Genomic DNA, 15,846 nt, shown 5'->3' with positions numbered 1-15,846 from the left:
AAGGCTGAGATTGGATATCAGGAAAAATATTTTCCCTGAAAGAGCAGTGAGGTATTGCAACAGGCATTCCAGGGGGGTGCTGGCAGTTTTCAAGAAAAGGGCAGATGTAGCATTGAGGGGCATGATGTGGAGGGGCATGGTAGTGATGACTATACATACTTCTTTTCCTTTGCTTAGCTTGAGACAGGCCTAGAGGGTGATCAACAGCATAAAGCATGAGCACCTCACGTTACACATCTGCTGTATCAATTCACTCTCCTGAAGAAAGTATTAAGGGCAGCTGTTGAAGGTAAATGGTATAAAGTGCAGTCAAAGTATATTTTGGAACCAAGAAGGACAGAGGGAGATACTTTCCTTCAACTAAGCCTATACCTGGAAGAGAAATACTATGAAAGACATGGCCACCATAAAAAGGCTAAGTGATGATCTGTAACTCACTGCCCTTGTTCTTAAGTGTGTTTTTAGTCAGAAAACCTAATATGTATTCCTCCCACACAGAAGTACCACAATCAAAGTGCTGTCAGCAGAAGCTTTTATTTTCTAGCTTCACTAAAAAATCATGTCTTCTTAATGTCAAATCTTACTCTGTCTTGAATGTAAGATTTTCTAGAAAAGAGGAACATTCATAATACTTCATGCATCTTTTATGACAATTAAAGTAGACTTCGCTAGCAGTCATGTGTCAGGTGCATTTATATAAGCCAATCAAGTCTATCAGTTATTCAAGGTTCACAAGCACTGCAGTCATTCAAATGAAAGCAGGCAAGTGAAAGCACACAAATTTTAAGTAGTATGCAGCACACATGGAAGAATCAAACTAAAACAGGACTGAAGTAGAAGTGTGGTTGGAACTTCACATTCACCTTGAGTTTCTTCCTACTCTGCTACCAAGACCCTGTGATGACCATTAATCAGGCCACTGTAGGGTTCAGTTCCTGACACGCAGTACAAGTTATTTCTACCTTGTCAGAGGCAGCCCACTCAATTACCAATTTTTTTTTATAAGAACAATGATGCTATTCATTGAACTTTAGTATTTTATTATTACACATCAAGTCTCAAACCAGAAAATCACACTGCATCTTTTAATCTTCTCAGTTCCAGCCAAAAAGTGTAACATGCATGCCTATGATTTCTGATCTGCAAAGGATGAAGCACACATGCACTTTCAAGTCCACTGCATTTATGCTTCATACTACAGAAAATATTTAAACATCTGTAAAACTAGAAAGATATAAATAAGATTTGTATATTGAAAGTGGATAACATTTAATAAATAGATTTAAAGTGATAATCTAAAACACTTGAAGACTCCATATAATTACATTAATAACAGCCTGTATGCATTTCAGTCCTACACAGCATTTAGAGTAAGCTAAAGCTGCATAACATTACCTAATATACTTAAAAGTATTAGCAAATGTTTTGATAGCATCTGTTTGCTTACTATAAAATTACGTTCTACGATTTCAGAAGGATCCTGAATATGCAAGTCTAAACAACTGTTTATATAGACAGATTGTAAGTAAGCTGATGAAGACTATTTACTTATATGAAATTTCGTGGTCTTCACATTGGAATCTTATTTTTTTTTTATAATCAATAAGCAATTTTCAGTCCAGCTTTGCAGCCAAAGGCTGAAACATACTGTTCATTTTAGCACAGGTAGGTTTTTTTCGCCCTGTTAGGTTTTGATTTGAAAGAAGAAACATTGCAGTAAAGGGATGCATACTGTTTTTGAAAATTCTATGATACTGTTAGGATACAGTTATTGCCCCTCATCTCTGAAATCTAGCAATTAAAATAACAAAAATGCATTTAAAGCAAAGTAGGGGATTAATCCAAGTAAGAATGACAGGGCTTGGTGCTTAACAGTCAGACTGCTGACAGGATAATAAAAATGTTTATTGATGAAGCTTCCTACCAACGCAAACATACTACAGCTCCCAGCAAAATGGACTTCTAGCCTACTATTATCAACTGTTGGCCAGGTACATACAGCTCTTCTTCCCATTTAGGTCATAGCTACATCTCCTGAGTTCTCCAGATAAACCCAGAAAGCAGAGACTAAACAAGAATTAACCAACTTCAGAGTGGGTTCAAGGATCACAATCTCATAAGCTCAAAAGGAATATGGTCTACGTTCACATAGTTCATGGGGAGCCACATACAGTCAGCATTACTATATATGATAAATCAATTTGTAGGCAAACAAGCCAGGCACTTCCAACTCTTTTGAATATCAGAAACCTCAATGAACACAAGATAAAAGGAAAACTGAAAGCAGTTTCTCAGAGAGGAAGCAATAACGAAGAAAGTATTCATTTGAAATACATAAGCTTAAAAGAAATCACAGGTTTTTACAAGTGAATATTAAAGCTCCATGGAAATTCTGCTAAACAAAAGATTAAGGCATCTGGCAACACCCACATGCAGTGTCTGAAGCAAACCCGTACTGCATACAAACTTTGTGACCACAACTACAAGCATTCATTTGGGCTCAGGAAAAAAAAAAAAAAAAGCAATGGACATGGAAAAGGAGAAGAAACTGCATGTCTGGGAGAACAAAGGATCTTAGATGACAAGGTATGAAACAAGGCCCCTGGACTGACTTTCCCATTATTACAGCAAGCAACTGAAAACAGGAAAAGTTAAGCATATGCACAATACACACGCTACATTCAGTCTGAGTCAGCATTAGCACACTCTCACTGAAAATACAACCAGAAAAGTACATAAATCTTTTTAACCATTTCATGAGAATACTTGACAGTTGCCATGAATGAAAATTTCTATTCAGGTAGCAGAGCAAGGTGAGTCAAGCAACAATAGGTAGTTTCAGTTGGCCCTGTAAATTCTAAGGTTTTGAAATATAGGATTGGAGAGCTGTCTCCCTCATGCTTCATTTGGAATAAACGTGTTGAGAAAAATAGACAAGCTGAGAAAGATCAGAACAGCAAAAAGGCCAGAAAACAGCAATAACAAACTAACTCCCAGAGGTAAAGCTAGCATCACAATAGTGACATCAGTTGCTTCATTTATAATTGTAGCTAAAACTCAGAAACCAGAAGAAAATTCTTGAAAGGAGCAGTGCTCAGAAACTAGATGTCACTGAGCTACTCTAACAGTAACTTAGATTTAGTTCCTGTCTAGGTGTCCCCGAAGCCAAAAACTTGCTGAAGTTCTATTTAAAAGGAAAACAGGATATTTGGAAAAATAAAGAGCGGAAAAAGGCTCAAGAAATTCAAGTTCTAAGAAATAAGCATGCATCACTGTAAAGCTGAGGTCAGTAACTCAGTGCAGAATCTGTTACTGCTTTCTATACCTTTTTCAAACACGCAAATTGCAGCAAGCCCTCAAAAGTAGACTGAAGACAATTCAAGGGCAACAAAATACTTCATAAAGAGATGGTCACATGTAAGACATCTATTGAAAGCTTTGTTCCCCTGCCAATCCTAACAGAAGATAGTGTTGTGAGACTCCTGTGCAGGAAGTTCTAATCCATTTTAAAAAAAGAAGTTACCATTTCATCTCATCTGTACTATAAAGCAAAATTTCTTGCTTATTCAAGTGCACTAAGATTAAAATCCATTGAACTACATGCTGCAGCATGTAACCTCCCACTTAAGACAGAGAAATGAAAAGTGGCAAGCAAGATATCAGAGAGATTCATGATAACAGAGACTTATATCTGTCATCTACACAGAGCAAATATGTAAAAAGGAAAAAAAAAGGCCTGAAGGTTGCAAGGGAGGTACCAGGAAAAATAAAAATAAAAATCAGGAAATAAATCGTGAGATTAGACAGCCCTGGAGGAGTCAAAAGGTGGGAGGACAGAAACCCAGCTCCTGTCTCTCTCTAAAGTTGGTGTAGAATGCTTCTCACAGAAGTTTCCCAAAGAAATTAGGAAGAAAACTTATGTGGATAAATAATAGATTTAGAAACCAAAAATGATAATATGTAGCACATGCTTCCAGTGAAACAATAGGACTTTACTATTTTGAGCATATGTAATATGAAAAAAAGGCCAATACAGAGATGCCAGTCTGTTGATAATTGTAAACAAAAAACAGAAAACCCAAACATGATCTGATTGCAAATAAACTTCAGAGGGATTCTGTTTGATTAAGTGTTAAGAGTGCAGATGAAATGCAGCAAACACAAAACAAGACAAAGTCATCCTATCACTGTATACACAATGATAAGCTCTGAACTACCACCAGAGTGAAACCTTGGAATTGTTAAACTGTTTTATGAAGCAACGGCCTGGCACAAGTAAGACATTATCAAGGCTTTTTAAGCTGAGAATTAACTCAGAACAATAAGTCATGAGAACAACTTGCAAAATGGAGAAGATAAACAGTTACTACTCCATGTCTTAAATTCAAAAAACAAAGGGAATCAAGTACTACGTACAGTCAACAGGCTGTAAGTATTGATTCAGTGTCAAATAGTTGCATGAATTTAAAAAGCAAATGGACAAACCAATGCTAGAACTAAAATAACATACACAAAGACCAAATAAAGCTCTCACTTTTGGAAATCCCTAGGATGAAAAGACAAAGAACACCCTGAGAAGGAAACAGGGACACCTGTAATACCTCAAACACATCAGTAACCAGAATAAAATCAGTAAGGAGGGCACTAGTACTGCATGCAGACAAAGCTCCCTAGGACTAACAGATATGCTGTGAGCAACAGTGTAGAGGATTCAAATGAAAAAGGCGACAAGAATCTCAGATTGGAAAGTGTTTGTCACCACCCTTTTCCAGTAGGAACAATACTGAGCAGCAATAGCAACTTCCATGATCCTTCACAGACTGATGCAGTATGAGTTCACATAAGAGAAGGGAAAAAGCTGGATGAGGTCCAAAGGAGGAAAAAGAACAACTTCATATTTTAACAGCTTTCTCTATTAAGGTCACTACCTAAGTAAGTTTGGGTTGCCTTTTTTACTTAAGAAGTTACAGGATGTCAAGCACTCCCCTCAGTTTTATGTTATTAACTGATGAGTAATTTGTATGTTTGATGAAGGTCATATGGAACACACTTGTGTGCAGGTCTTCCCAGCAACTAAGTGGCTGTGGGGAGAGAGGAGGTAAAATGTCACCTTTGACATTAGATCTTCTCCCACACTTGGGCAAGTTCCCCATACAACACAAAGCGTACTGGTACCTGAACTGATTGTTATCAGTGTACTGAACTTCTCTGGAGCTTTGGTATGCATTATTTCACTGCTCTGAGATCCTTTAGCAAGAAAATCTTATTGTAACACAATCTGAAAGGAAGTTGAAATTACAAAGAAAACTACCATACTTCTACTTCGATAGGTTTCTTGTATGAATAACCTATATCTACTGCTAAGCTCTACCCTTCCTATCACGCTTAACTCAAAAATTCTGTATTTGCAGACTGCTTTGAAATGCTTGCACCTTTAAGCAATGGCCAGCAGAACAAGATCCTCAAACCACTTTTTTAAGAAAACTCATTTTCCTGCTCCTAAGCTTCCATTTGTCCTGTTCTCCAGTTCTCCAATATGTATTGATCTTTGCTATAGTTACAGTTAGAAAAAGAAGCTGATACATCAAAGACAGGGGAGGCCTTGTTACAGAGTTCAAGACTATGACAGGGTTGTATTGTAAACATCTGGTCCTTCTGGGCTACTGTGAAAGAAACAATGCGTAAGTGGAGCATCAGAAATAACAGACATCACAGTGAAGCAGTTAATTTATGTTAGAAACACTGAACAAATTGTTCTAAGTTCACATATTCACATTACTGCTAGAAGACACTTTGTAAACATGCTCCAAAGTGAAAAGAAAAGAAGTTCAGCACCTTTCAGGAATGAGAAATTTAAACTGCTCATCTGCAGGTAGATTTGTCTATTATAAATGTGCTCTTAGAAAAAGTTGATCTGTACATTTTGTAACAAAATGTAATGCGCTAATAGCTTTTGTGTCATTGGATTGTACTGTGGAGCTTTCAGTACTGAGGAGAGCCAGTTGGAATCTCTAGAGAAATCCTCCTACTCACTTTGCACAAACTCCAGAAGTTGAGTGGCATTGCACACAGTACCTACATAGTACTAAAGTTTTCTGGAAAAGACTGGCATTCCACCCAAGGCATTAAGCAGCATCTCATAAACATGAGCTGTGCATACAGAGTATGACACAGAGGACGGGACTGCAGAGGGGGAAATTCTGTAAAAACAAAACACTGCTGTTTTAGTGGTTTTAGTACTTCAGACAATTACTTGCTCACCTGTAAGTGTTAAATGCTTTCAACAGCTCAGAAGCCTCCTGTACTTATTTTAAAAATGTGCTTTTTATTTCATAGTGGTGTCTTCAGACTGTTGTTCTTGAGGCAAGCAGGACTTAATACATTTGTATTAGCACACATTGTGAGGCATTCTATTTTTAAAGGTGAAAACGGGGATGAGAGTGAGGGAAATAACTTCTTTTAAAGTGAAGTCTAGGACTCAGCTCCGCTTCTTCTGGGAGCAGCATTGCATTTGTAGATATGATAATAGTCTTAGTCACACCACAATTGCAAGTCATCAAGTATCATTGAATTGAAAAGGAACAACTTCTGCACCCCCATAAAAATGAAGGTAAATTGTCAGGAGAGAAGTGACAAAAAGCATGTAGGTGGAAGACTAAGAGTGATGATATTATAGAGTATAAAATTTAAAAGTGGAGGGAAAACTATTCTTAAAAGGTATTTCTTTCTAGAGTAACTATTATTGTACAATGATCACTTGAAGTAATTTAAAATAATTTTACAACTAATAAAACAGTTTTGCTGTTTTTTCCTATACAGTCTGAGATTTATCCCATCAATAAAAAAAAAAAATCAAACAGGTTCCAAAAGTGAAGTTAAAAGTAAGTTGTCATTTCTCAGTTAAAATTAACACATTGCTAACCTCCACAAAAAAATCAACCTGCAGAAAAGCAACATGAGAAAGACTCATGTAGTCCACATAGTTGTGTGAGTGAAAACTCAGAGTTACAGTACTAAATTTCAGGAATTCTGCAGTAGAAGTCCTTCAACACAGGCACTATCAGTTCATTAACTTACTGTCAGAATTGCAGCCCTCAAAAAACACCACCGATATTTGGAAAGACAGCAATGCCTAATTCTCCTTGCATACTAAGCACTGCTAATAGTTAACTGACTTTGCAAAGGACTGGTTTTATTTCCCCACTTACTTTATCCAGCCTCACCTTCTAACTTCTGCACTGAAGTGGGCTTTCTGCTGTTGCAAGGGGTCCCTCTAACAACGTGTTTCAAATCTTTCCTATGGGTTATTTTTTGCAGTTCTGTTTGAAGATGAATGTACAGATACCAGGTATGTCCAAATGTTTTCATCTCAAAACACTACCAAATACCTACAGAGGTTAGTCAGCCTCCAGAGGCTCTTACTGTTGATGAATTCCTTTGATAAGACGATCAGTTCAGATGAGGCATGAGCTTCTCAGCTAATTAATTTAATACATTCTTTTTGCACAACAGAACATACTGGATTCCTTTTGGAGAAAACTTAATGGAAAGATTGTCTAAATTAAATGTAGCAGTTGGAAATACAAGTCTAAGTTTAGCATAAATAAAGCATACAAGATGGGTACAATACAAACCTTGGGTCCTCAGCACCAAATGCTTTACAAAAATGTTCCCATTTCATGTGAATGTAGCTCCTCCTCTTCTATTGCTCCTTCCTATCCCTTGTTATCATATAACAAAATAGACTAAGGAATCAACCCACTCATAAAAATCAGAGAGGAAGAAGATTTAGCTAGGGTACTTTCCTTAATGTGGTCCATTGTGTGAGCCCAAAATTACTGTACTGGCACAGCCCAGTGGTAGGAATTAGTGGTAAGGAAATTCAAGCGAGGACAGAGAAATGTATTTTATGTTTCAGCAACTCACAGGTACACAGCCAGCATGAGCTTCAAAGATGCAAGACTTCTGCGGAAGGAACTATGAGTCTTTGTTACCAGCTAAAGAAAAGATTTCTAGCTTTCTTCACCATTTAATATACATAGAAAGAATCCTTCCTCACACATGGGCATCCAATCTTGCTCCCACAGATCAAAATAACACCACAATGTTACTGACCCCAATAGCATCAGACTAATGCCAATTCCCACTGTTCTGCACTAGGACTACATCCCTAAGTTTTATCTGAGAGTCATTAACTTCTGTTTGTATAGAATCCCTTCTCTCCACAATTAACACCTGGCAAAAGAGCTTTCCAAGTAAAGCCTGAGAGAACATCAATAAACTGACAGACAAGTTGTTAAGTAATTAATACTTCAGAGCATAATCATCCCCTTCTAACAATCAAAGAACTTTGAGTTTTCTTCAAGCTGTGCACAAACATTTCACATCACCTCACAATGTGCCTGTACAAGAAAAACATCAGAAAATGAAGACAGAAGTGATAAAATAGAGCTCTGAAGCAAAGGTTTCTTATAACCTTAAGTAGAATAAGCTAACATGTGGAAAGTATTTGTAAATTAGCAAGGTTCCCTATTTGTTAACTTTCATTCAGCAATGCATCGGAGACACACTGTTGCACCCTGTTACAATGTATTGTAAACTGTTTTGAAGATTATTTTGGTACTGTTTATAAATTCTTAGTCATGCAATTTATATTTAAAAAAAAAAAAGCTTCTTCCAAGAGGTACAAAAAACCTCAGCCTTCCACAGAGCAGAAATCCACACATCTACAAACATAAGACACTGATTCATGTCTGCAAAGCTCTCAGTACAAATACTTCCCCCATATGTTCTCAATTTTAGAGCAAGAAATTGGTGCATGTCCTTAATAACTAAAACATGGACAAAGCATAATTTAGTGAACCAAAGAGATGTTTCTTGAATCACAGCAACTCAGTAGTGCAGTGCTCTCAAAACTTCCCAAACTCACCTTTGAAATCCTATCTCATTCCTTTTTTCCTGCTGTACTGGCTAGTAAATATACATGAATGATGCAAACAGACCACCCCCATCCCAAAATAAAACAAAATTCCTTTGTCTGCATACAAGAAACTCATCACACTGCTTCCAAGATTTCTCTGTTATCCTAGAGCATCCTCTCTCACCTTCTACTGTTGAACAGCAGACAGTTCTCTTATCATTTTCAAAGGCATTTTACATACTTGAAAGGGAAGACCTCCAGATAACCAGCAGAACAAGCATTTACCTGGGGGAAGAGTCAATCTAGTTACCACTATGGCAAACTTGGACTAATTAATGGAATGCAGATATCCCAAGCAAGTATGTTATCACTACCATATTGTGAGAAATTTCTCTCAATTACATGGCTTTTTTTTCCTCCTATGTGAATCAAAAGTGAAACATCCACCGGGCCACATAAGGAGGTACTTCCTAGCTGAGCAATACAAACCACTTAACCTAGAATATGGATTCATAGATCTATCACTATTTCAAAACCATTACATTAATAGCAACAGGAACCAGATACTCATTCAGTGAATATGTTAACAGTGGTGTTTGTTTTGCTTTGCTATTTTTTAAGCTGTGTTCTATGTACACACACAGGGAATGATCCTACCAGCACATTTCTAAGCCTATTTAGAAAACTGTTCTTATGGAGTGCATAACAAACAGAAAGAAATTGAGGGGCTTGGGCACCTGGGAGGCATAACTGTGTCTTTGCAGATTTGATCTTAGTTTACTTCATTAAACTTCACCAGATTTCATCAGCAAGCAGCTACTGGTCTTTTTTACCATATACCACATTCCTCCTGACAAAGTATTAAGATAATGACAGAACTTCCTTAAGCAACCAGCAACTCTTCTGTAATTTCCTTACATGAATACCAGTGACTCAATGGTTTTGAAGTTCTAGAAGCCCTAATTAGCAGTGCATATGCTTTGCTCACTAATAAACTTCCTGTCTAGGAACATTCATGACAGAGTAGCAACGTTGTTAAAACAAACAATCACATTAGAATCAACATATTGACACACACGCCATTCCTAACACATACCAAACAAAGAATACTTCACATAGGTAGAAATTTTCTATAGAAAACAACAGTTTTGGTTAGAAATTGGAAAACCCCCATTAAAAACAAATATACACATACACCAGTATCTACAGATCACCGTAAGTTCATCAGTGAGTTTCCCCCTCCCACAAAATTGAGGTTTGATTTGCACAATACATTCTCAACAGACTGCTACCCACTATTGTGGGATGGATTATATAAGGAATGACTAAAACACTACCTAATATTAGCCTACAATGAACTAAAGTCTGCCAAGAAAACACCTTAGGTATAGGATTTTGATCCAAATGAAGTACCTATGCTTAAGTGCTTTACTGAATTAGAGCCAGGGTGTTCATTCCTTTGCTGGATTACACTGCAAGATACAGATAATGCTGCAGGAGTAGATGTTTCCAGGAAGCAAATTACTTTGTGCTCCTTTCAGTGCTGTACATTTAAACATGCTAAACAGAACGGACTCACCAGAACTTGCAGAGGGGAAATATCTCCCCTTGACATGCTAGCAACACTCCTCCTAATGCAGCCTAGGATGCCATCTGATCTGATGGATATCACAACTGTACAATCTGAGAAGTACTGGAATTACAAGGTTGGGAGAAACTTCCAAGATTACCACACCTGAACTCTATCCAGAACAGAAAATTTTCTGACCCGAGTCATTTATCCTGAGGACCCTTATTTCTAGGGCCTAAGAGAAGAGCTCCTTGAGTCTCAAGGACAACAGTTGGCTGCAATCCTTGATCTCCCTCTGAGCTGAGATACCACATGGGGCAGGCTTCTGAGATCAACACTGAGTAGCCCTTTAAGGGGGCAGATCCTGTTGCCCATTGAGAGACAACAAAAGGATGGGCAAGTAATTAACCAGGAGTTCTGAGTTCAGGAACCTCCCCTCCTATATCCTGCATGTAACTGTCAAGTGAACCTTGCCATTCTCAAACCTTTGTATTTGACTGTAGTTAAATTGGCCAGTGATTAAGCACTGACTGAGTCACAAGGTTAGGTTGCATGATTCTTTGTATTGTAAAAGTATTAATAAACACTAAATTGCTGCTAAAACTAGAGCTCTGTAAGAATCAGCAACATATTAATTGATCTAGTTTTCCAAGGGAGACGGTGGTTCCCAGAATATATTTTACATCCTTTCATAAAACCAGAATACAACAGAACTACATGCCATAACTCAGACCAAAGTCTTCACTTGTCTTACATCTATCCATCTTACAACTGGAATGTTATTTATTGGTAAAGGCTTTAGTGATTGAGGGATACCTTCTGTCATTTTGAACATTGCAAAAACTGCTCAAATGACAATTTTGGATTTGAGATATGATTTCCATAATTATGTTTCAATATGTATATGTATGAATGTGTGAACTTCTGTGGGTTTGTATTTCTCTTTCTGAAGTTCTACTAAAGACCCTGTTTAAGTGTTTGTATATGGGACCAAACAAGATGTTACAAAAGAAAAGAAAAATGAACGCTCACCCATCTCTGAGGGCCCAGGCTCACAGGAAAAGAATTCCAAAGGAGGGATCTCCAACGAGAGACCCTTCCTCAGTGGTAGTCAACACTTAAATGAAGACTAAGAGGAGTGCAGCCTGGCTCCATGGCTTCCAGTCACACAGGTGAATTGCCTGTGCTCCCAGGGCTGGCTGTGTCTTTCCTTCAGGGGCTCATCCAGGCCATGACTCAGCTTCTCTGCAGGAGAGAAAATTCTCTGCTTCCTCTCTTTTAAGAGAGTTTTTAGTTCTGGAACATGTTCCAGATGGAACATGGTAAGTTTTACAAGTCCATAATAACTATAGAAAAAATACTGGACAGAGAGACATGATCTTATTAAACACATGCACTATCAACTAAAACCTTGGTTATTAGAAACTTTGGCATGATATAATAGCTCAATTTGCAGCACTAAATACTTGAATATACTAAGAGGAGGACAAAAGGCAGTGACAGTGATGCCAGACTACTCACAGGAATAGATTTAAGGTACTCAGAAATTCAGAAATGAGCCACAACTGAAATGGAGAAATATATCAATCCTTGCAAGTCCTAACCCTAAATTAAGAATCACAATTGATGCCGAAAGTGTCTATTCTCTAACAGCTGAGTTACTTTATAGGTGGGCTAGATGACAAAGATGGTAGTGATACCCTGAAGCATGTTCAAAATTCAGGCATTCAGAAAAGTTCATTTCTTCTGTCTGGAATGTGCTCTTTGGTACCAAGGAATGCAGAAGGTTCCAGCAGTCAGTTCTGAATTACACAGAAAAAGAAGATGTACTAATACAGCCATGACACTGGCTTGAATCTTGTACCAAGCTTACCTGCATCTGATGCACGCCACATTCACACACACAATTTTAAACTCTTGGACAGCCTTATCTTCAATTTAGAGTCATACATATCAGCACACACATGAACAGTTTCAATACTGAAAGCTCAGTTTTAAAAGAAGTTAAACAGTAATGGCACCTGGAGTAGATTTCTTGCAGAAATATTAGAACACAAAATGAATTTAAAACTGAATTCATCAGTTTTAAAACAAGGGCCATATGTTTTTCTTCCTATCTTCAGCAAGAGATCAGTGTTCCACCTTTCAAGATGTGTGACTACTCTTAAGACTTATCTGACAGCTAATATAAACTTCATATCTGTCACTGATTTCATGTTTGTCCCTAAGCCTACATTACACCAGTATCTATCCACCCACATTGAAATTCTTATTAAAGCTACAGTCAGCATGTAGTCTAGCCAGTTAAAAATATTAAATTAAAGCCTTAACATTCTGCTGAATTACATTTAATTCTTCCTGCCAATTTCTCAGAGAAACTTCTTCCTTGTTGCCCTGGGTATGTAAGAAAAAAGTAGATGGAAAAGCTCAAAATTACACAAAAAACAAACAGCAAAAAACCCATAAACAACACTTCCAAAACAAAAGGTTAAGAAATGAGAGGCATTTTTTATTACTTGGCAGCATCTCTTTACAGCAAGAGCTTAAAGTACATATACATACTGATCTCTTAAGGTTTAACATAACTCAATTTTGCAGAAAAATTGCTTTCATACTCACCATTTTTTTCAGCTTTCTCCCTGCTATGGGAGTAGCCTGGAATTGAAGAAGAAGGAGTTGCAGCATCTCCTGAGGGTGGTCCAGATTTACGACTGCTCTCAGTGTGGTCCACAGCAGCAGCATTCAGCTGGGACCTTCCAAGATGGAGTTGTGGTTGAGAGGGACTTGATGGGGGATCAGGATTTGAATTCATTTTAGCTGCGAAAGAAGAGAATAGGGATTAATTGTCAGGTAGCAGGATCACCATGTAAAAACAAAGTAAAACTTAAAATCTGAATCTGTTTTATAATTACAGAATGAAAGGACAAGAATGTTGCTAGCAACTTCAGGGTATATAAATACATCCTTGAAAAATTCCAAGCACAACAGTTATTGTTGGTTATCGACTGGCCACACACAACATTATGCAAGAATAGCTACTGCCTTTATCCATTAACTAAACAAGAATTGATTTTCAAGTGTTGACAAACTAAGTTCACAATTAAATCCTGTGTATATATATTTTTTTTTTACAGAACAATACTGTCCATTTTAAAATGATGAAAAAACTGACTTTCATCCCAAGGGCTTTGTGCACTGCCACCAAGCAAGTCTGATAGCAGGGAAGGAAAAAAAAAGTTACAAAGGCAAAAGGGGAGGGCAAAGAAAGTGAGAAGGTGAAGGGGAACTCTGAAACTAGAAATGGAAAGAAGGACACCACCAAAGACACTCTTGGTGGACACCTGGAAATGAAAAAATACAGAACCTGAAATAAGCTCACTTTATTTCATACTTAGTCCACAATTTTATGAAATAGGATTTAAATAGAAAACACTTAGGCAAGGAGTGAATGCCTTATGATTTCCCACAAGAAAAGGCCTTTTTAAATTCCCAGTGTAAACCCCCTCTGGAACGACAAGGGGATCTCTGTTTTGTAAAGATTTCCTTAAATCAGTAAACTTGCTCAGTGCTTACTGAATGCTTATCTTGCACCAGACAGGAAGTCAAAAAGCACACACTCATGCTACCACAGCATGACAAGGAATAACTGCTTGAAAGTAGTCCCCTGAAATTAAGTAAATCATGACAAACACTGTCGGTGTTTGCTTATCAGCTATATCTTCAAAACAGCTGTTCAGTTCACTGACCTAAAGGTGCTTTTTCTTTGTGAGGTGGAAGCAACGTAGCCAAACTCAGGGATACAATCCCTAACACTGCCAACAGCTTCACCTCCACTGAATGGGCACCAAATCACGACAGGATGCTGAAAGCCCCGAAAGCATCAACACAGCAAACTAGCTGCAGTTTAGACAACCTGACTGCCAAAATGAAGCTTAGAAAAATATATAAAAAAATAAATAAATAAAAAGAAAAGAAAAAAAGAAAGTAAACATATTACTGAAAGAAATGAAATACATTTCTGTATTGTATCTCTACATCAAGCTATAAATAAACCAACACAGTTCAGCTCAACCACCCTTCAAACCAGTCTTAGGAAAGCACAGAGATTAAAATACTTTCCCAGTAGACCAGCGTGAGTATTTTTAACCAGCGTACAATCACAAAAGTTACTTCGCAACCGGTTCTCAGCTTGACCTTCCAGAGCACCGTCAGCCGCTGCCTGGCAAAGGGCGTACCGCGGCACAGACGGGAGCACAGGGACACAAACAGGAGGAGCACAGGGACACAAAGGCCGCCGTCCCGCACGTGAGGCGGGCAGGGAGAGACTTACCGCAGGTGCAGGCACTTAGCAAAACACGCCCGTCTCAGCAGCCCCTCCTACAAAGGGCTCTCTGAAGTTTCACCTCGCACAGACGCTCCGCTCAAAGCTCGGGAGCGGGGCAGCGGGAGGAGCCGCCTCACACCCACTGCAGCCGGGCCGGAGGGCACCCAGGCGGCAGCAGCAGCACCACCCCGGAAGGCCGCGGGACCGGGAGGGAGACGGCAGCTCGCGCCGTCCTGCCCGCGGCCCTCGCTCCAGTCGCTCACTGAGGTGAAGCCAACGGCAGTACCCAAAGTTTCCCCGCAACCACCGGGCGCTGAGTGGGGCCGAGGGGCCGCCCGCAGCGCTTGGGGTGGCCCCGGCCCGCCCCCAGCCGCAGCCCCTTCCCGCGGCGCCACGGGAGCGGACAGCGCCGCCGCCACTCAGCGCTCCGGGGGCGGCTCCGCCGCTGGGGGCGGTACCGGCGGGAGGCGGCCGGGCCGGGCCGCGCTGAGGGAGGTGGCTCCGGGAGAGGGGTGGGGCGGCTCCTTTCTGAGGGGGCAGCGGGGGCAGCTCCAAAGCGTAGGCTGTATTTATCCATAGGGAACAAAGTGCATGTGTGGGGAATGGCGGTAACTGGGGAATTCATTATAATAAATGCTCTTAGAAGTTGCTGCTCTATGCTTGTGCCACGAATAAGGGAGTGCTCTCAGGCTCGCAGCGAGATGGGGATGAAGTTGTGAGTGTTGTATTGGTGGCAAACTTTGTAGGAACAGTGCACTCGCTGCTGCTTGTTTCTGAGCTACCTAAAGGTACACCAGACTCTATGGAGCGCTGTCAACAGCTTCTAGTTCAAGAGTTCAAGCAAACTAATCAGGAGCTTAGATTAAACTGTGCAGTAATTTAGTCACTAAGTAAGTTTTCGTAACTTATAAGTTTACAGCAGGTGATGGGGTGCTGTGGTAAGTTTATGATATTTGATCACACTTCTCAGCATGGAAAGGGCTTCAAGGAGATCTCTGAGAGTGGCCTTTCTGTGTGTAAAGGGGATTATGA

General features: G+C 39.3%; 1 protein-coding gene across 3 annotated transcripts in view; it reads right to left on the bottom strand.

The window, feature by feature from the left end:
* Positions 1-15,096, bottom strand: part of WFS1 (wolframin ER transmembrane glycoprotein) — a 32,174-nt gene extending 17,078 nt beyond the window's left edge. The window contains exons 1-3 of one of the 3 annotated variants that reach the window (XM_065735786.1): positions 14,685-14,708; positions 14,237-14,421; positions 13,110-13,307 (exon numbers count right to left, since the gene is read on the bottom strand). In XM_065735786.1, coding sequence (XP_065591858.1) covers positions 13,110-13,302 — 193 coding nt within the window. In that variant the 5' untranslated portion in view covers positions 13,303-13,307; positions 14,237-14,421; positions 14,685-14,708. Of the gene's footprint in view, positions 1-13,109; positions 13,308-14,236; positions 14,422-14,684; positions 14,709-14,820 lie in introns of those variants that run through there. The other 2 variants (XM_065735785.1, XM_065735787.1) reach the window with 2 other exon arrangements.
* Positions 15,097-15,846: the final 750 nt, after the last annotated feature.

Source organism: Cyrtonyx montezumae, unplaced genomic scaffold (assembly GCF_038088225.1).
Source record: "Cyrtonyx montezumae isolate F1298 unplaced genomic scaffold, pur_monq_1.0 scaffold_2, whole genome shotgun sequence".
Lineage (NCBI taxonomy): Eukaryota > Metazoa > Chordata > Aves > Galliformes > Odontophoridae > Cyrtonyx > Cyrtonyx montezumae.
The sequence above is the reverse complement of the archived record's forward strand: the minus strand, read 5'-3'. Positions and strand labels throughout refer to the sequence as shown.